We start from the raw sequence: 21,498 nt of genomic DNA on the forward strand, positions 1-21,498 counted from the left end.
ATCAGCGTATTTGTGCTGGCAGTGTTTGCAATAGCTAGCTTTCTTTTTTCTCGTCACCTGTCTGGCGTATGGCTGCAAATCGGGCGGCATATAACTCAAACTCGGGTGCTGAATGTCAACTAGTACATGATTCGAGATGGCGATAATTTAGTTCTGATATGAGGCGCCTATGAAAATCAGTCTCTGGTAGACCTTGCGGTGAGCCGATATGCCTCGAGAGCACTCTCCATTGTTTCCTTTTTTTATTGTGGCAACTGTTTGTACAGACTGTGTAGAAATTGAAAGCATGCCGTGGTATTCTGCGCATAATACTTAGAGGGTTGTGAGTGTGCTTGCGTTCGCTGATGTTGGGTCTCGGCGTGTGTCTGCAAGGAAAAGTAACGAGCTACGGGACAAGGAAAGAGCCATTGCTGCTGTCTGTGACTGACAACGCCAGGCCAGTCTTGCACATCCAAAGGAAGTTTGTCCCCACTGTATCCGTACGCATATGAGTGTGTTTGAAACAGCTTCGAGAATATAGGTGCCTGACCCACAAAGCGCATTCAGTGATCGTTTCTAAGGGCTATTCTGCCGTTTTCTTAGCACATTTCTTTCCTGTCAAACTTATGTGATGTTAGCGTCTACATGCCTCACATGTGTCTCTTTTAGGTATTTAGGCGATATGTGTGATAATGCTTTTTCATATTTTAGTAGAAATAATGATGCTCTACCAAACGCAATAAGCTAGTCGAATGTAAGGTGTTTGCATTTTTCTCAGGATATTGCAATGCTGAGTGTCAAAAAGAGTACCTGCAAAATACTCAAACGTTAGGGTTTTTGTTTACCTCGTTAGTAATACGACGAGTGTGGTAGAGTGGTGAGTGTTCGTGGTCGCTCTATAGAGAGAAACGGCAGCTTTCTTTCTCAAACCCTCTTGAAGCTTCTTTGAAGTCATACTGTGGTACTCCAATTGTTAACGATTGTCAGGGTTTTTGTATTGGAAAGTGAGTTGGGAGTTAGCATGAGAAACACGCGATCACAGTTCGTCTTCTGTGTTGATTGTTAAGTAGCTACTCTAGACGCATGTGGAAAAGAACGTGCTCTAGAAAAAAAGCAAGTCGATGGACTCTTTTTTCTTTCTTTCTTTTTTTTTAGTAAGCTTGAGTTCGACTGCCGTGTATCGTCTGCCTCGTGTGTAACTGTTCTGCTCGTTCGGCATTGTTGGCCGCGTCCAGTCTTCTATCCCAGTGTTGTCGCGGAACCTTTTGCCTGGTATGAGCTTCGTGATTTCGCGATACCTTATATTTGTGTATACAGCAATAATTTGGTGGACCGCACTACGATACCCAAAGAGGAGTGTTAAGAACGTCATTTTCGCTGTGTTGTCCATCGTGTGATGAAATGCTTTTCAAATAAAGTGCCAAACAAGTCAACGAAATCCACTCTGGCCATCTTGGGTTCTGTTTACTCTCTTGTCGTCGTCACGTGCACGAATAAGAAGACTAACCGTGTAACAGATGCACGACGGGATGAGCGGCTGGAAATGCCTCGCTCTTAACGCTCCTCACGGCCTCACGAGAATGTGTCTCTGGTCGCGATCTTGCAGCGCGCGGTGTCTCGGCACAGGCGCGCCCTCGGGCTGCACGCGGCTATAGGCGGCGCTTCGTGGTCTGGGTGCTCGGACTCAGTAGTCGTAGTGTGCACGGCTTTCAGAGCGTGTGTGCTTCGACGCGGTGCTTCTTGCTGCTTGGCTCTGGACTGATTACGTATTACTGTATGCTTGAACCTAACCCCGTATAGAGCTTCCGGCCCTTTGTCCTTATTCCCTTTCCACATTCGGCCGATCCCTCTGCCGCGTGTGGGCGCAGTGCGCTGCGCCGAGTCTCGGCTAGCGCTAAATTTCGCGTGCTGTTTGTAGAGCATAATCGTGGTGACTACGTTTGTGTTGATGCTGAAATGTGCGGCTGTATAAGGAAGGTAGCGGCGCCACCAGATATGGTTAGGTTGCAAAAAAAAAGGAAAAAAAAAGGGAGAAATGAAATAAGAAAGGGGCAGTAGGCTTATCGTGCTCCTTTGCTAATGGCTGAATGCTGCGCTTTTCGTTCAGTAGATCATGCCCATAAGCCAAGACTACACTTACAAAGTGCAGGTTTTTCTTGCGTAAGAAGATCGCGGGGGGCTTCGCGTAGCTTCAATTCTGTGTGAAGGCTGTCCTAATATACGGGGTACAGAATGAAAAGAAAAAGAGGGATGATTGCTAGTAACCGCAAAGTCAATTCGTGCTGCGCTTCGGCGAAACTAACGCCACACTATTTTTTCCCCAGGGCCCGTTATCATATTTGTTTTGCAATGTTAGGATATTTCAATGAAATATAAGCTGAGCTTATTTCCTTCTTCGAAATAAAAGAGAGAGAGAGAGATACAAGCTTTAATGATATGCTGGAGGTGTTACCTGGCTGTTCGCCTGACATGCTAAGGACTTCAACTGAATCATACGCTGTCTGCAATCTCTGGCAAGAAGCCATCTGTGGCTAATGTACAGCCATATTAATTTGCCCTCTTTACTGGCAAAAATAAACCTTATTCTTCAGTTCAGCACCACACCTTCCCATGCGTACATTTGTTGCGTATGCGTAAATGGGTGCATGTATATGTCGAGATCGGCCTGTCCTATTATGAGTCTACTATATATTGTTTCTCGACGGTGCGTGTGTTGGCGTTCTCATGAAGTACGAAGAAAATGCATGCTTCATAGCTTACCATTGCTACAACAAAGCTCAAGCCAACTGAGATGAATACAAGCGAAAGAAATACATGCGCAAGAAACAAGGAGCACACAAGACGATTGCTGGACTAACAACAGAATATTATTGCTGACATAAACCCGCAAGGTGGCACCAAGCACATGCGCCATTACAAATCATCGAAAGGTATCTGTGTAGCGCAACAAAACAAGGACACAAGAAGAAACGAAGACGAAGCAGAGCGTTTGTCTTCGCCTTCGGTTCTTCTTGTGTCCTTGTTTTGTTGCTCTATACAGATACCTTTCAATGACCGACCAAGAAGCCCATATCGCCACCCTCGGCCATTACAAAGCAACACTATAAACACTACGAGTTACAAGCATTATCACTCAATCTTACTACCACACTTAAGTTTCTAGATACGCTAGATACGAAAACTGAGAGTGTGATAGTAAGGTTGAATGATAATGTGTGCAACTTGAGGTCGTTATAGTGTTGCTACGTGCTGGCGCTACGGTTCGTGAAACTTTGCAGATTTATGTCAATGAGAGAGGTCAGTTGTTAGTCCAGCAGTCGGTCCTGTGTACTTCTTGTTTCTTGTGCATGCGTTTCTTGCACTGGTTTTTATTGTAGTTAACCACTGTAACAGCTCGTCCAGCACTTAGCCTCGCTGCTGGAACTCAAGCCGAGTCACCGGGTGTTGGCCCGCTTGCCTGTACGTCTAGATGTGTGGTCTGCGGATAATATGAATGGCAGTAGAACGACTTCGTTCACACAGTGAGGTAGTATTTGTCTCGTCGTTTTAACCGCAAACCGGCCGTCAGGCAGCCCTGCCATTCTCGACCTCAAGAGACGAATAATGCTTTTATATTGTGCCTATTGCACACAAGGTATACGCTTGCATGATCGACTAAAAAGATACTTAACGACTTCTGGCGTGCAGCGCTAACAACCTACCTACTGAGGATATATAAAAACACAGTATTAAATCGAATAAAAATAATAAGACGCGAGTGTGTAGCTAACAAATGATCAATTTCTGCTCAAATCTTGGAGCAGACGGCATGACCTTTAACTTTTAAAGAATTACTATGCGTCTCGGTAAAAATATTCGTGAGACGCAAGAGCCAGAAAGGAATTATACAAACTTAGAATCTATTGGTGCCGGACGTATACTGCATGTGTACTATACACGAGCTTCCATGTAGTATGGCGTGATTTGCAACAGCAACGCTTGACGCGGGGTGTGATGAGCTGCATGCGAGCTGTGTTCACTTGCACATTTGAACACCCCTGCATCTTGCTGAGTTTGTCGCTTTGGTCTCTTTTTTTTCTGCGGCACTTCTGTTGTTCCCTGGACAGCGGTCCGATTTCCGCCAGGCGTCAACGCATTCGCCCATGGCGGGTTCTAAGCCGCAGACTCCACAGGTAAGGCGTTTCGAGTGGGAGCCAACTCACTTACGACCTTGCACAACAAGTGGTGAAACAGAGATAACAAAAGCTTTCCTGCTTGAGGCAGGTGATTATATATACCTCGAGCTACATTCTTTATCTTCTTGCGACACACACACACACACACACACACACACACACACACACACACACACACACACACACACACACACACACACACACACACACACACACACACACACACACACACACACACACGCACACACGCACACACGCACACACACACACACACACACACACACACACACACACACACACACACACACACACAAAAGAAAATGAAGCGAACAAGTTAACTTTAATAGTAATTGAAGAAAGCACGGCCTAAAGCTTAGAAGTGCCTCTTAAATGATGCTTTATGGCATGAGCGTTCACTTTACTGGATTTGTACTACACGTTGAAGAAACGGCCGAGGTGTATATTTTACTTTCATTAGCATGGAAAGTGGGCTTTTGCACTCCTGCATACTGGCTAAATAAAGCAACATAAGTAAGCTAAGTCGTGGTAGCTGGTATTGGCGAATTACACTGAGAGGCAACGAAAACAACACACCGAGGTGACACGGGATGCTACCGGCGTTCGTTGCCTGCTGTGCTATAACTTTCTGCATCATTTTCTCAGCTATACTTAGCAGAGTTCGCTAATGCGAGCACTACGCCGGCCTATCGCGATGCCTTCATCGCGCTTCGTACTACTATGCTGGATGTGCATTGAAAACAACTGGAGAGCACGTAAACTCTGATTTATTAGCGGCCTTTGCACCTTACTTTCACTTTTTTGAACAGCATGGTGAACATCCTAAGCCAGAGAGAGATTATCTGTACTCTTAAGAAAAACGAACGTAATATATACGCAATATTATGCAAAATAAATAAGAAAAAAAGAAGAACAAATTATGCAGATCCCATGCCCTGTGGGAATCGATGTAGGCGAAGCTTTCTGTGCTGTTTGCTTTTACTGACGATAATTAGCGGTGATGTTGAAGGTAAATGTTTAATTTCTTCAACGTTTTGACCAACACAAGAGGGGTGAGTTCATGTTAAACGTTACCTTGGGTGCACCACTGCTGTTTGTCTGCGTGGTACACAAAACACAAAGGGAGAGGTGTTTGCTTGAGGCGTTGTTGGGCGCCATATTTCATAACCTGTGAGAGGGTTGAGCATTGTCATTGCCTCAGATGGCACATCGCATCGTGGCAGGAGCATTAAACCTGACAGAGAGAGAAAGCAAGGACAAGAAAGGCAGGGAGGTCATTGGATTATGGGGCTGTACACGCCAAAACCACAATCTGATTATGAGGCAGGCCGTAGTGGCGTACTCCGGCTTAATTTCGGCACCGTGGTGTTCTTTATCGTGTCCCTAAATCAAAGTGCGCGAACGTTTTTTTATTTCTGCGGCTGTCTCGGTCAAATCCGCGACCTCGAGCAATGCCATAGCTGCAAAGCTATCGCGTCGAGCACAGAAGTGTTGATTTGACGTGCGACCACTTCCGTGGTGTCGCCCAGACCATGCAGTTCGGTTTAATTAATGCGGCGGCGTTTCTGCACGCCCTGCGTAACTTGTCTGGGAACTGCGAGCGAAGAGTATGGCTGGAAGAGTATGTAATTTGTATGGGAACTACGAGCGAAGAGTGGCAAGGCTGCATTCACTCGTTTCGCGACTGCGTCGGTTCTACCCATTCTTTGCCTCCTCTCTCCCTTCCGGTCTTCCATTCTATCCAGCTTCCCTCTGGTCTTGCACGTTGGCCGAAGGGCTTGCGGGGGGGGTCAGGAATATTTGCAGCTGTGAAGAGGGTAATGTGGCGACGACCCGGGAGCTCCAGAGGGCATTGTGCTCATTAGACGCGGTGAAGTCCAAATGAGTTCCTCGCGTCTCTTTTCTTCCTGCCACGCTCCTTCCATGTATATGCACGTTCTGAACCACCCCCGACGTGGTGTGCCGTACAGCAGCCGCCACAGCAGCCACAGAAGCTGTAGCGACAGCAGCAGTGGGAAAGTCGAAGGAAAAGGCAAAGAAAGCTTCGCTTTAAAAATGGAATACATTCGATATCTCGGCCAATAACAAACTGTTTGGCAGACCTTAAAACATTGCGAATGACTGGCAAGGAATTTTCTGTTCTAGAACATGTTGCAATGGAAAGAGGGAGTAAACCCGTATACGTTATTGCAGCCTTTTTGGTTGCAGGACAGAGAGTATCGCGGTCTTAATTATATTCTCTACTGAAAACCCGCACACAAGAACCGCTATATGTTCAAAGTACTTGAACGAAACGGAAAGCCTTATTACGTATTGACCCGAGATGCAGTAATGTCAGTGCTATCACACCGTAATGTCACGCGAAATGTGCTATAGTACCAAAACTAAGCCCGTATGACTGAACAGCACCTGTGCGACACAGACACTGACAAATGGGGAAAAGAAAATACGCCTTCTATCTTGTCTTGTCGGGTTTGCTTTTTATTACAGCGTGATTGTAGATCCCTACAACATACACAGATAAGAAAGGCGTGACATTAATCGATGCACAAGCTAGTGCACAACCGCAATTACATCCCTGTGGGCCATATTTATGCGTAAATACCTTCCTTAAAGGTTTTGACGTGATTACTTTTCGCATTACCTAAGCGAACAATATATTATAAACAAATGTATCGACTATAGCTTAATATTTATCGTCAGCTAAAAGCATGAACAACCAAACTAACTCTTGCGAAATGATTGAAGTTCGCCGGGGGCCCTATAACGTAAAGCTATTCCAATGTATTTTTATTCCAAACTCCTGACGTCAAATTTCCGTAGCGGCCGACGTAAGCATCGGGGGGTGACCTGCACGGTTGCTTCAACAGCCCAATCAAACGCCCTCTAGTTATAGGGCGGCACTTTTTGCTTTCAAAACGAATAACATTGGCTACATTGAGCGGTTTTTAGTTTGTAATTGGCTGCCAGAAGGGGAGGGGCACGCTCAAGTGGAGAGGGTTTCTATAGGGCCGAGCCAGTGCACTGAAGATATATAACCGGATGAATAGGATGGTGCCGGGGTGTGCGATTGGTCCGCTTTCCCTTACTGAGCTTGCTGTGGCTAGCCGAACGGAAAGTTAGGAATGCCGCTAAAACGGATCCTCAGCGGAGAAGAGTTGGCAGAGCGAGGTCGTAAACGTGTCGGAAATGCTCGAAAACGTTACGCAGCCACGCAGAAAGCTTTATTATAAGCAAATAGGCTCTCCGGCAGGTGCGAGTAGCCAGTGGCTGAGTGATTGGCGGCAGCCATCTTTTATTGCTTTCGGAACGGGGCATCCTGCGGCTATTAAGAAAATAATTCAGTTTTATTCGGCACATTAATGCATCTTTAACGCGTACACGTCACTTTGACGCGATGAGTTTTCGCGGTTTTGTGACGTCGCGCGACAGGCAGGTGAAATGGCTGCAGCCCGAAATCTTTTGATCAATAGCCTAGGGCTAATGGCGAAAAGGCGTCGAATGAGAAATAACCATTTTTCTTTTGTTCGGTCCAATCATGCATAATCAGTGTGTACACGCCATATCAGATAGGGAACTATCGCGGTTTTCGTGACGTCGCGTGGCAGACAAGCGAAGTGGGGTTGGTCCAAAACGTTTTTGTCCAATCGCGGAGGGCTGATTGCAGAATCGGAATAGAAAAGTTTGGAATAGCTTTACGTTACAGCGCCCCTGTTTTCAAACGTTTCCATCTTTGTCTTAGCTCCACTTATGTGCCTTCTCACAGCGAAGTCTTTCAGCTAAAATCCCCTTTTTCTTCTTCTGCGCCCTTCTTTTCCCGCAGCCGTTCTAATGATTTTTAGAACGGCTGCACTTGAGGGAGAATTTGTAATGCACGCCTGTCTACTTAAGCCTTCACGTAATTAGCGTAATGTAATCATCTGCGAAAAAACGTGGGTTTACTCCAGAGGACGGAGTCCAATTATTGGCATTTAGAAAAGTTGCAAAAATAAATGCAGCAATAACAAAACAAAAGGACACAGCAAGAATTCGCTCCTTGGAACTGACGCTGCTGTTACCGTTTGCTCACCTGACAGTCAGCGAAGACGTCTCCGCCGTTCGGTGGCATGACACCGCTGCATCCCGTGACAGCGCCTGTGGCCGACGCTCACCGTCCGATACCAGGTGAGAGCCGCGAAGAGCTGGAGACACGCTGGCGTGCACCTGTGATCGCAATAGTCGAGTGTAGCATGGTCTACGGGCGTATACGTAGAGCAAATCTCAGTTGCGCTCTATAGACGGATCAGATTATTGCCTAGTTAAGGAGAGAGAGAGAAAATATCCCGCAAAGTGCGCGCACTTTCGGGATTAAATAAACGATGAGACCTTTCCTCACTGCTTCACCAAGTGCGCGGTCAGTCCAAAATCAATCAATCAATCAATCAATCAATCAATCAATCAATCAATCAATCAATCAATCAATCAATCAATCAATCAATCAATCAATCAAGCGGTAAGTATGGTTGTGTGATGAAGCAAACCAGCGACCTTCAGGGATGAAGAAAGAGTGCCTACTTCATCCCCCCGCCCCTTTTTGGTTGCTTCGATGCATACATTACTGGCCAGGAACTACAGTTACACCTATACTATGTAAACAATTTCATACGAAACACATGATTTTTTTTTTATTTAACGCTTCGAATGACCCTAAAGCAGAATTTACTAGCATGGCCTGAACTTGAGCGCTTCTCGTGAACTTTTGTTACCCACTATGGCAAAGATATTTACCTCAAATTTTAGCAACAGTCATGGCAACAGAGTGACAGTGTTTAAAAGCTGTGCTCTTCACAGATGCGGAGAAAAGAAAATGCGGACATTGGCCAATATTGTAAAATGTTCCATTTTCGCAATTATTTTTTATCCACATCATGGGAGTGGTATTTCGTCATAAATGGTCAAAATTATTGCTGTTTAACGGCAGTTTATCTCCAAATATTTTTAGAGTGGCAGAGAGAACAGTTTTTTTCGTGGGAGCTAACAAAAATTTTATATTCGGCAGAATACGCAAAAAAGAGCTTGTCACTTACCGGGTACTTGTATATTTTTGCCGGGAAGACAATTTTTTTTTCTGCCAGAACTAAGCAACAAATATATTTTTTTAAATCTGAATTAAAGATGGCCATCGGACATGCCCGGTCGAACTTATCTGAACACGTCCTGCTAATAATTTTACTGAATTAATCTCGTGCAAACGAGAAACGATAAGGACCTCGTTATAAATGTGGTCGTTGAAGCGCTGCAACTAAACCATACCAACACGCGCATAGAATTCAAGAACGTTTGTGCGACACATGAAAATCTCTTCTAGCTCTGCGTTTCCCGGGACGTGCAGAGGGCCTAAACTGACTAAAACTTACAGCAAATTTGTGGAAAACAGGACTGTGGGTAGAGGGCAGGACGTCGACCGTCTTATGCTTGTTTTTCTTTAAATTATGGAGTTATACGTGCCAAAACCACTTTCTGATTATGAGGCACGCCGTATAGTGGAGGACTCCGGAAATTTTGACCACCTGTGGTTCTTTAACGTGCACCTAAATCTAAGTGCACGGGTGTTTTTGCATTTCGCCCCCATCGAAATGCGGCCGCCGTGGCCGGAATTCGATCCCGCGACCTCGAGCACAGCCTGCTTGTTTGCATGCATTTGGCGCTGCTGGAATAACGTATCGTCTTGAGTGTGATAAACTAGCAGCAGCACATAGCGGAGAGTGAATTTCACGAACCAAAGCTCCTATATTATTATCACGTCCCCGCAGTTTCATGCTGTCCCTACCTCACCTTTGTCCCTTTTCATTTTATGACCCTATTCTTTTACACTAGCTTAGTTAAGTCATCTAGCACGTTGTTATGGTTGTTTGGATTGTTGTGTGTGCTCGTGACATGGAATAATAACGCCATGCAGGCCAGGCGGGATATGGGGGGAGAAGGAGGACGAGGGGGAGGGGGCGAGTTGACCGGGAAAGATGTGAATGCTAACAGCACGTGTGTGTCGTACTGATGGATGGAGTGAACTGCAGTGTCGCTAACAACTTGCACGGCCCGATGCACGCAGCTGCCACAGAGCCCCCCGCTTCTTACACAAATGGCGTCGGAAACGGACATGCGCACGAAGAACCAGAACTCGAAGACCTCTTGGAATGTTAGTATACCTTTGTTTTTACCTCCTTTGTTCCCCTACTAATAGCGTGCCTTAATGGCATGCACAATAATTGTCATGATTTCAAGTTTTGTCGAGTCCAAGGTGCGTTTGCTAACTGGCTCGCGTTTACGATATTGGCCAGACCTTTTGAAGTATCTCTCGACCGCTGTAGCGCACATATCGTCTTCAACTAAAGGGTAGTGCGTGATACAAAGGGTATGAGAGAATATGGCACAATTAGGAGAAAACGTAACTTATGACGTACTACTGATGCGAAGTAAGTTTTCAGCATTTTCGTTTATTCAAATAACGTTACAGTGGTACATTTATTACATTAAGTAAGAAGGGAAAAACAAAATATTGGAGTATTATCTGTGCAATCCGCGGATAGCTTCAGTGTCTTCGCAGCATGCGCCAAATGCCTTTAGTTAGACAAAGCAACAAGTTGAGAGGTTGGTGCATAGATATCTTGTTGCATCGTCCTTAGAAACTCAGTCCGCTGCATTAAAATGTATAGCCAACCAGCCCAGCCATTATCTTTCCAAGCAGCCGAGAGCAATGGAAAATACAGCTGTGAGCGAAAAGGTATTTAAGCGCGAGCGTTGTCGGCAAAGGCTCTGCACAGTGCACTGTACCGAGCAGTGTGCAAAGTTTTTTTTTTTTTTTTTTACGTGGAATAAGTGTTAACATATAAAATATAACACGTGTTTGCAACATGCATGTGGTACTCATGGATGAATAAAGTAGTGTCAGGTGAATTATCTGAATTATATTCCTGTAAGAGAAGATTCAAGTGCGTCGCTCTTGCCATCTTGGCGGACATTGTAAATATGTATGAAATAATGAATTAGGAGTCTATTTATTGTTATGAGCTATTTTTATTCGAAGTCGGCCATTCACAGTTTCCTTGCTTTTTCTAAAAAATAATAATTTGTAACTGCTACTGAACCCTCGATAACCCTTTCTATATGTCCGGAAGCGCGAGGCGGCTAGATGCTGGGGCTCAGTGAATTATGGCTGATACGACGCACGGTGCGGTAGCTTCGTAGCCAGGGTACGCGAGTTGCGTGTCTGTGGAAGACCGGTATGGTTACTGTGACGTCATATTGGAAGACCGATGATTCTATCGAAAGCCTTCGCTTCGTACGATCTACGGGCCTGCGAGATGGGCTGTGATGGTGACGTGTGCCGGTTCAATTTTGCGCGCGGATTCCCGTTGCTACACTCGTCTTTCTCCCTTCCCATCTTATCACATCTCTTTTTCTCTTTTATCCCGCACAGGGTAGCAAACCAGACTTTTTCTTGTTAGTCTCCATGCTTTCCTTTGTTTTTGTTTTTTTTCGCTCTCTCACTCTCTCACACTTTAATAAACACTGTTCTTATGGGAGTGCCTCCGCGACTGGCTAAGCTGCGGCGACGTCCTTATACCATGCCTGTCGTTATCGTGCGAGCCGGGAGCCCGAATGCCGGCTAATAGGGAAACACTACTGCGTAGGAGCAGTTGTGTGAATACCAGCTCAGATGGGTGCTTGTTGGGGTCCGCGTCCCGCAATAAAATGCGTGGGCTTAGCTTCCCTGCGTGATGTCAGGGCTCCAAGCCCACCGGCCTTCTGTTATCTAGAAGGGGCTGGCCAAGATAATCGCCGACAGATTACCGTGCTTGCTCGCCACTAGCACGAATATAACCGAATGGTGTCATGGCGTGAAAGGTGCACTCATTGTCCACTCATTTTTTGTTACCATGCGTGAAATGCTCCAGAATTCAGGTCGCTACACATAGTAGCATTGCAATTTTTAAAATATAGTCTCATCTACACAACGCGCGCGAGGAGTTACAAGCTTCGGGTAGTGGCGCGTGGATGTGACCAGCGCTCACAATCGCAAAACGAGAACGAGCCTCGGTACAGGAAGGGAATATTGGAACTGAAATATTTGTGAAGAGCAGTGAAGGACCTTGACCCAGCGACCACGTCATCGATAGGTAGCCTTTGTTCCCACCATAAGACTTACTGTGCACATGTTGAGTTTATTTATACACAGAAACGTAAATGCTAAATTATTGTAAAATGGATGAGGGAAAGTTTCCAAGGTGTGCTTCAGAAATAGCTCTCTCAAGCTGCTGTGAAGATACGAGACCACGAGACGGAACATCAGTATAGTTGCGGCTTTTAGGCAAACTACGCCAATGCAAGACGCCGAGATATTCAATTATCAGAAAACTTTGGCCACTCGGCCCTTTCTTGGGTCCTAATATTGCTGCTACCGTGCGTAGCACTCTGTGCACTAGAAGCATTGCATAATATTCTGAACTGTGTCACGTACAGTGACCTCCGGTGTCCTTGACATAAAGGAATACATGGGTTAAAGGGTCGATGCTTACTTTTCATCGCTGCGGGGCTGGACCAGCATGTCTGCAAAGCTAACGCAATATTTGGTGCAGACGAGACGGGTGGGATAGGCCGTTCACTTTCTCTGATCGCTTATTCCCGTGCCATTGGAACGGGAAAGAGAAAAGGGGGAAGGGGTAGGAAGAAGACACGCGAAATGACTCTAACGAATTCGTGGAGCACTTAGAATTCCCGGTAGCATGAAGGCAACATCAGAAAGTCTGTCTAGCAATCTAGAAACTGTGCTTTGCTGCCCCGAGTTTGACACTTGCACTAGAAAAAGAAAAATGGGAAAGAAGAAAGCAATGTCCTAGCAAAGCTTTTAGTTAAACTGCAGGCTGCTGTCGAAATACTCAATATGCGCGGTCGTCACGGCGAAACGCGAACAGAGCCGTCATCTGGTGCCACACTGTTTGATGGTGCGGAAGGTTCTTTCCCTTTCAGTTACCCCCAATCCTCGGTGACGCATTATCGAACGCATGCAATTTCGCGTTCCGCGTGACGAAGCTGGTCACAGCTGGCTATTTTGTAATTGGATCGATCTCGGCGATCGAAAGACGAGCCTCCAAGATGATTAGCCTCTGACCTTGCGAAGGACACCGAGCAGCTTCGCCTGGGATCGAAGCACCAGTAAAGCACAGAGCCGCTTCAAGGAGGAGAAGGCAAAAACGACGTCTGCCGCGGCCTTGTTATTGAGTGACTGACCTTGTTTGTCTGAAAGACGCAGAAGTGCTCGTGGCAATATGACACCTCAATCGAGGCTGCACAGGAGGAATTATTTCCAATTTTAGACCAAATAAAGTGGCGAGCTGAAAACGATAACCTTCGTTAAAGTGTCATACGTAGCAAATAATCGCCCTGTAGAAAGGTATGCGCTGGTCGAACGGCCACTTTCGGTTGTAAGCGATCGTGACTCCAGCATAAGCTATAGTATCTTAACATGTGCTGTTTTAATACAAGATGTGTTTCAACATGCGTTGCTTACTTATTGTTTTTTAAGCTGCGTTGTTTCTGTCTCGCTTACTGGCTCTTACTGGATGAAGCCACAGTTGTGGGCATATGCGCCATGAAAGGTCAGTGCCAAACATAGGTTGCTGCCGATACCTAAAAGAGAGAGGCTGCATTGTGCACCGAATGAACTGCCACATTACTGCAAATTTGCGTCAAGCTTATGAAATATTAAGTCACTAAACGCTTAATTCGCGTTTCAGGGGCATTATGAAGCACTCTTCAGGTGGAAACGTGTAAAGCTGCTGCCGTCCACATACGGGAAAGCGGAACCGTGAAGGAAAGCGTACAAGGCTGTTAGCCTCTCATATCTGCATTTCAGTTCTTTCATTACACTGCTATGGCCATTTTCGTCGTCTCCGCCAAATCCGATTGCTTTTTAGCCTTCCCTTTACGAACACCCACACGATATCATGAAGCACCACTCATTCGTCCGTAACCCATCCGGTGGGCCTGAACCTTGCCCATTAGCGCAATTCGTTATGCGGCAAAAAGTGTGCACCTGGGGCCAGCCGAGTCCGCGTGCGCTTTCGCACATCGTTTCCAGCTACGGTTAACGTCATCTTCTCAGCTAGGCGCCAGCTACACGAGCGCTGGTTTCACACGTCATGACTGAAGCGGTACGTCTAGCACTCGCGCAGCTGGAGCCTGGCATGACGGTAATGCAATTGTAGGACAGCAGCTGTTTGGCTAAAACGTTTTGTAATGCTTGAGACGTATGCTAGTTCTTTTAGGTTACACATCACAGGCTCCACTCCAAGAATAAACCACCACAATAATTCCGTAACGCTGTGATGCCTTAGTGACTAGTACTTCAGGCCTTGTGATCTGTCTAGGCGGTCGTCCGTCCATATCCACAGGTCGACAATTTTAGTATGTCCTGCATTTATGTAACGCAGATATAGGGAGAGAGATATTTTAATTCCGCTGCCTTCCTTCGTATTCTGCACTAAATTATTCCAAGGAGCCTTTCACGGTAAAGACAATCAAACAATTTCTGAAACAAAGTCATTACTGCAAAGACTCAGCCAGGACTTACATATGATCCGCGAAATACCGGCGAAGCACGAGACTTTGTCGTTTCGGTAGATGTGACGGCGGCTTAACGCGAACGAAGGGAACTGAAAACAGGGGCGATGTGGACGAACATGGCGATGCGCGCTTCGCACAGGGTGGTTGGCTATCACATAAAAATCAGCAGTGCGTAACCTGCATTAAAGCCCCAGACCAGTGCTCCGTATATTACACATGCGGACACCCTAGAATGTAGCACGGCGGATGACAGCGTCTCCAGAGTGCCGTGTGCTGCCCCGTCGCAGCTTCATGCAATGCGGTGGAGTAAACTTCAAGTAAGATGTGTCGCGTCGAATTTGGGTCGTTCTTTCCGCATTTTAATTTCCTTCCTAGACTCATATTTTCTCTCCGAACAAGATTATGCAAGTCACTGCAGTATTTTCATTTTTTAAATATTTTTACCAATGTACAAAGAATTAACGCGAGGCTAAAGACTCCGCCGTAGCGCAGGTAGTTCCAGTGATGTAGCCCTCGTTGCGCCCATACGTTAGCTCCACAAGCACCTATGTTCTGCCTTGTTAGGGAGTATAACTTGTGAAAAGTTATTCCATGGCACTGGCCAAGAGTTCCAATGTTCTCAGCCAACTGCCGCTTCTGTACAACGGAAAATGAAAATGACAACACCGGTGTACCTACTTCATAGTTGTGACGCCACCTTTATTTAAATGTTGACTTGTTGATGGCCCGCTTCGTAAAAGCATTCCATGGGACATGCGTTATACTCAATTTGAAAATGGCACTTAACCATGATAAGATGCACAATATATCAGCGTGAACCGGTGACGTTGGGGTGGTTACTCTGAGCTAAGGCAAGAAAGAGGACGAAAGGAAGGGGAGCCCATAACGCGTACAACAAGTACCACATGCGGGCATAAGTGAAACTTTTGCGCTTGCAGTCTGAGCAGGAAGATGAACTGGAACAAAACCTGCAAGATCGAAAACAGACACTAACTCGTTCGAAAATACTCGAAGTGATATCACAGTCCTCATATTCGTGACGGACACGCATTGCCGTCACCATGAGAAGCCAGTCAAATATCGCACAACTTAATGAGACGTTGCCTTAGATCGAATACATACTTTCGGTTCTTCTTATGCTGAATCAAGCGTAGGAGGCTGATATAGTGCTTAAGTTTATTATTTAGAATTGGTAGCATCGACCGTATTGGAATTCTTCAGTTCTAACCTGCATCGCATGCAGTTGCATGTTGTTTTTTGTGTGTGTTCACCCAGAAGTTAAATGGAATAACAAGAAGCAAGTCGCCTTCAAGCGCTATTCCCTATCCTACAGTCTCGCTACTTGATAGTGTTTCGTAGCCTACGAGCTCAAATTTTACGCTTGTTAAGAGGAAGCTTTAGCTCGGGGGCTCCTATCTAAATACATAGGAAAAGAGAAATCGCTTTTCTCGGCAACCACTGCACCAAATTTGATGAGGTTTCTTGCATTTAACAGAAAAAGTTAAAATCAAGTGGCTGTTGGCAGCGAACATTTGATTTAGGCGGTCAATTTTCTTAATAAAAATTGCTGGAAATCGCAAGTTTTCAGAAAACGAGAATATCAAGTTTACAACTCTGTAACTCAGCAGTCATCAAAAAAATGATATAACAATTATGTAAATTGCGTATAATAGTACATATAAAGCGCACAAAATTCATTTATTGTACATCTATCAAACAGACCACTAATATGCAAGTGGGACTTTTGCAAAACCCTTGTAAACGATGCAACAGATTCACGTAAGATGTAAATTGATATATCAAATTTGTCCGCTTTGAATAGTTTAACGCATGCATTTTACTGAACTGCGATGTCTGTTCTTGGTGCGGAGATACGCATTTGTAAACTTCGCGCTTCTCTTTGTTTCAATGTAGCCAGGTTTTCAAAATTGATGTTAAAGAACCAAGGCCCTAAATCGAAATTACGCTTCCAAGATCGCCAGAATTTAGCTTTCTGTCTCAATTGCAGCAAATTTCATCAAAATCAGCCCTGTGGTTATTTTATAAAAAAACGTTTCTGGGTTTTACATGTATTTGAATAGGCGGCATCGGAGTTGGGCCCGATCTAAAGCTCGCTCTTAAGACTCCGTTTTCAATAAACGCATGGTGCACGCGCACAGGAGTGGAATAAATTTACGTTTCTGTGTGTAACAAATAGTCACCGAGCTACGTAACACAACATTATTACTCATGCCTGCAACAGTACCTCCGTGAAGCCATTCCTGCTTTCTTTCGTGCTGCTTTTTTTTTCTTCTTTTTTTACGAGAGACAGAAAGCAAATAGAGGAAAGGCGCGGAGGTCAGCCACATAGGGGGCGGGGGTATACAGTTTGCTGCCCTGCAAAAGCAGCGCCAAGACATTGCAATGGAATGGACGCAGTATGCACGGGAAATAAGCACCCAAATATAATTTGTGCACCTAACACGCGACAATGTGAAATTAAGAAACCTCCTAAATTGGCTAGTTGAATCTAGCTCGCTGAAACTGGTTCATGTATGAGTGAACCAAGTTCTGCCAGAATTGCACAATATGTGTAACGTAGGATGTGAATTTATAAATTGTAATACTCACACGCAATCCGTTTTATATTACTCTATTTTATGGCGAGCTAGCTAGTGCCGATATATTCGTTCACTATGTGCAGCCATTTGCTGTTCTTGCTGTTTTAAACGCATCTGGAATCTCCATTCCCTCAGAAGTACTTAACCAGTGTTCCAGTAGCAGTGATGAAAACACATTATTGCGTATTTGATCGCTAAATTTTCTTGAGCTTGATGTTTGTACCGAAAGTAGAAGCAAATAAATGATATCTCGAAAATATAGCAATAATGCGCCATGCGCACTCGCGCAGAGAGCGCAGAAGAGTGAATGTGCTACGGATAGGCAAGAAATAACCCTATCGTAAATGCCGCAGTGTAGTTATTATTCGTTCTTTATAATAACAACGTGGTGAATTGACACCTCCGACTTCATCATGTCTAAAAAAGTTGGAGATTCAGCACTAGCACCACATGCCGATGGCGGATTCTAAGCTGAATGGGGAACGTCTTTTAAACGTCAAATGCAGAGCAACGCTTCTTGATGCACTAAAACCACTTAGTTGAAATATTTTACAGGACAGTCTCTCACTAAGTGCGAAGTCTCGCTTACATATTCTTTGTAATCGATGGCCCCTCTTATGTACGCGTAAAAAGACCATAGAGACAGACATGTATACAATTTCTGTATTGGGGAAGTGCGCCTTCATCCCCTGGACGTAACATTTTAGTGACGTAGCCACCAGATATTACTCTTAGTACCTGTCGTCTGGCTTAATTCCGCAAGGTCACTGACGTTCTAAGGGCACGTTTGTAGAAAACTTCTGCAAAAAAGAAGCATTACGAGAGAATGTGCCTTCTGCGCGACTGTCCGTCACGCGAGAACACATACAACGTGTCTAGCTGTTGTGGACACTGGTCTTCCGGTAGGCGGAAAAGAGCAGGCACCTCACGTCTCTAAAGCACTGCAGGGCAATCAACTTCTTTCAAGGAAAATTTATTTTTCAACACTTTGCATGAGCTGCTACGTTAAACATGAATAAGCAGGTTTGGAAACGCTGAGGCAACCATAGCCTCAAAAGAACCCAAATGTGGACGTTAAAATCCCTTTTCCATCTAAACAAGAAAATTACAGAGCCTCTGCAGTAGTCTATGAAAGCGTGCGATTACGTTTATCAATCGTCACAGAACTCAAAAATTATAGTGAACAGGATCATAAGCCGGGTCATTTAGATATCATCAAGGCTTTGTGGACACGAATATGAAAAATAAAGACTCTGTATGCTCTCTTTCTTTTCTGTAAAATGTGAAAGTGCCCTAGAAGCGTTGCGTTTCTGATGAAGTCCCACTCGCGGCTGCTGTCGTCAACACACAAATAAAAGTAGTTGTCTACGATAGAACTAGATATCTTACACTATGAATGGTACTCTAGTCCTCTCTGCACAAAACTCTGAACATTAAAGGTGATTCTTTCTTTTTATTCAGATACCTTAAAGGCCCTTGAGGGCATTACAAAGGGGAGAGGGGTAAAAACAAGATATTTCAAACACAATTGGAGGGGAAAGGCAATATGGAACGCCGTAGTACAGGTTACCGAACACAATAAAAAATAAAGAAGAAAGAAAAAGAAAGAAATGCATACAAGATGAAAAAAAAAGAAATCGGTACAAAGCATGTAAATGCACTTACAATGGGTCAAAAGCACAAAATTCAGTTTTTACTCGACATGCGCGTATTTAAACTGCGCTTCAAATGGCTTACAAATGAGTCATGATCATGTGTAGAAGCAATTTCTTTTGGCAGCTTGTTCCAGTGATAAATAGCAAGGAAGAGCGGTGATTGCCAAAGGAGGTTCGCACGCGCGAACATGGGACGCACTTTGGAGGGATGGTCGAGGCAGGAGAAAATTCGTAGCGGGTGTTTGATATGAGATGCAGTAAAGGATGATGGGGTATGATACGATCTGTGGAAATCGGAAAGCAATGCGAACAGTCGTCGTTTTTATAGAAAGGGTAATTGGAGGGACTCTTCGATAGCCGTGACTCTTGGAGCTAATAATTAAACGCTGCCAGCTAACTCTGACCAAAACACGACCTTGTCACCAAAGTGCAAAGCACCAGCGTAATGCAGCAGAAGCAACATACAGGGACGACCTAATGAGATGAAATGAGTTTATGGGAAACAATGACATAAGAAAGCAGTGTCCACACAGGTACGATTGACAACTAGCAGAGCGAGAACTACCTTTAACGCCGTGGTGGCGAAACAGGCAAACAAGTCCGATGCCAAGGATTCTTAGCTATGCGAACTAAATTTATTGTACGGGTGTTGTGACATGCAACGGTTGACTGCTACGGGTAATCGAAGGTAGAGATCTCCAAGTGCTCGGCGCTGCAGAGATTTCTGCCCCGCACCAGCATGCTCTCGACTGTCTTCTTTCGCTTGTCTTTCATTTCTTTTCTCCCTGGCTCTATCCCTCTCTTCCTGTCTTTTCTTCCCTCGCCTTCCCTGTCTTCGTCTCCCTGGCTTCCGCCTATCCGCGACGCCGTGATGACTGCGCTGCCTTTTCGGCGGACCACCGCTGTCTTGTCGGCCGGCAAGGAGGCGCCAAGTTCACCTGGCCGCCCGCACATGCCGGCGGTCCCGCTCCCGTCAGCAGCGTTCTGGAGTCGAACGCTACGCCGAGCGTGCCTACGTACCGACCTCCTCCGGGCACTCAGCGGGTGACGACCGCTCCGTCGACCCCTAAGTGGGGCGGTGGCCAGCCGATCGGGGCCCCGCCGGGAGGGCCCTTCCGGCCCTCGTCCCCATCCGCGTCCCCATACTCACCCGTGTCGAGCCCAGCTTCGTCGCGACCACCTTCGTTTGTGTCGTCCTCGCCGAGCCCACTGTCGGGCTATGGCGGCGGCCAGCAGCAACCGATTGGCGGCGTCAAGGTGCCGCCGCCCACGGCACCGAAGCCGGTGTCACGCGCGCCGCCTGCCAAAATAGGCAATGGTGGGCCCTGGGCACCCGTTGGGCAGCCCGCGCCTGCGCTCGCGACCGGCGCCTCATCGGCTCCTTTTACGGGCCCTTCAGGTCTCTCCCAAGGAGCGGGGTCCAGGCCGGCGCCCAAGAGAGGCCGCGGAAAGCTGACGCAGGCCATCGGCGGCAAGATACCCATCTGCTCCAGCTGCGGATCACCCATTAGGTACGCCACCTCGCGCACTACATGCGCCTGCGGGAGACATGTTGAGTGCAAATGGCGAGAGAGAGGGATTTTAGTGAGCGGAAATGAGGAAACGTTGGCTGTAAACGTGTGTCTCTGGCGTGCTGCTCCTCACCGGGGTAAATGAAACAGAGAGACAAGGAAAGGGAAAAAGAGGATGGTTGGGGATAATACAAGTATACAATGAACTGTACTATGTACAACGATAGGAGAGGCTGCCAGGCTACGACTGTGGCATTTTTCCCCGGTCTCTGAGGTGTGCGGAGAGCCCAATGAATCATATATATTTTCGCCCTAACTCAACTTCCCACAGGTGCCCGTATAGGCTCCCTTAAAGAAGTAGCTTCGATACCCCTGGTACCGATACCATATCTATTGGATTCTGAATGTCGCATAATTCAGCATTTGAATCAAGCTTTTCGATGTGCAGCAGTACGTCACGTAGAAGCTGCACTAGAACGTTCCATGTTACCACCAAGACCTTGTTACCACTATAATGATACCTGTTCCACCTCTTTGAGGTGCCATCTGCACATGCGCGGCGCGGTAAAGTCAGTGTGCCGCTGGCAACTGCTTGGGTCGGTAAGCGGAGCGGCAAAACTATACTGAAACGCTCTATTCTCTGTCTGTTGCTCTGGGTCATACTTTCAATTTAGCTTGATATATGCTACAAAACGCTTAGCGGTATAGCTACCGGGACGACATTTCTGACGCCAATGACGAAACGGATGCATGCCCAGTCATCTGTTTCTTTATTCACGTCACTTTGTTTAGAGCTGTGACACGGCGCACTCCGAAAGGGCACCTTCTAGACGGCCTCGTCGTCATCTAGAATTTAGTATAAAACAATTGCTTCTGAAATCATAAGTACCGAAGTCAAGCAGGAAAATTATAAGGGTAAATCGTGAGTCTCGCGTGTGTTAGGCAATTTGTTCTCATA

The 21,498-nt window shown here is 45.9% G+C and overlaps 1 protein-coding gene across 2 annotated transcripts in view; it reads left to right on the top strand.

Annotated features, from left to right (window-relative positions):
• The window catches only part of Zasp52 (Z band alternatively spliced PDZ-motif protein 52), a 106,523-nt gene that overhangs the window by 75,604 nt on the left and 9,421 nt on the right, over positions 1 to 21,498 (top strand). For both annotated transcript variants that reach the window (XM_050194832.3, XM_055062897.2), the window contains exons 10-13: positions 4,086 to 4,151; positions 8,249 to 8,336; positions 10,261 to 10,347; positions 20,429 to 20,540. In XM_050194832.3, the coding sequence (XP_050050789.1) occupies positions 4,086 to 4,151; positions 8,249 to 8,336; positions 10,261 to 10,347; positions 20,429 to 20,540 (353 nt within the window). The remainder of the gene's footprint in view (positions 1 to 4,085; positions 4,152 to 8,248; positions 8,337 to 10,260; positions 10,348 to 20,428; positions 20,541 to 21,498) is intronic.

The sequence above is a fragment of the Dermacentor andersoni genome, chromosome 1 (assembly GCF_023375885.2).
Source record: "Dermacentor andersoni chromosome 1, qqDerAnde1_hic_scaffold, whole genome shotgun sequence".
In the NCBI taxonomy this organism is placed as follows: domain Eukaryota; kingdom Metazoa; phylum Arthropoda; class Arachnida; order Ixodida; family Ixodidae; genus Dermacentor; species Dermacentor andersoni.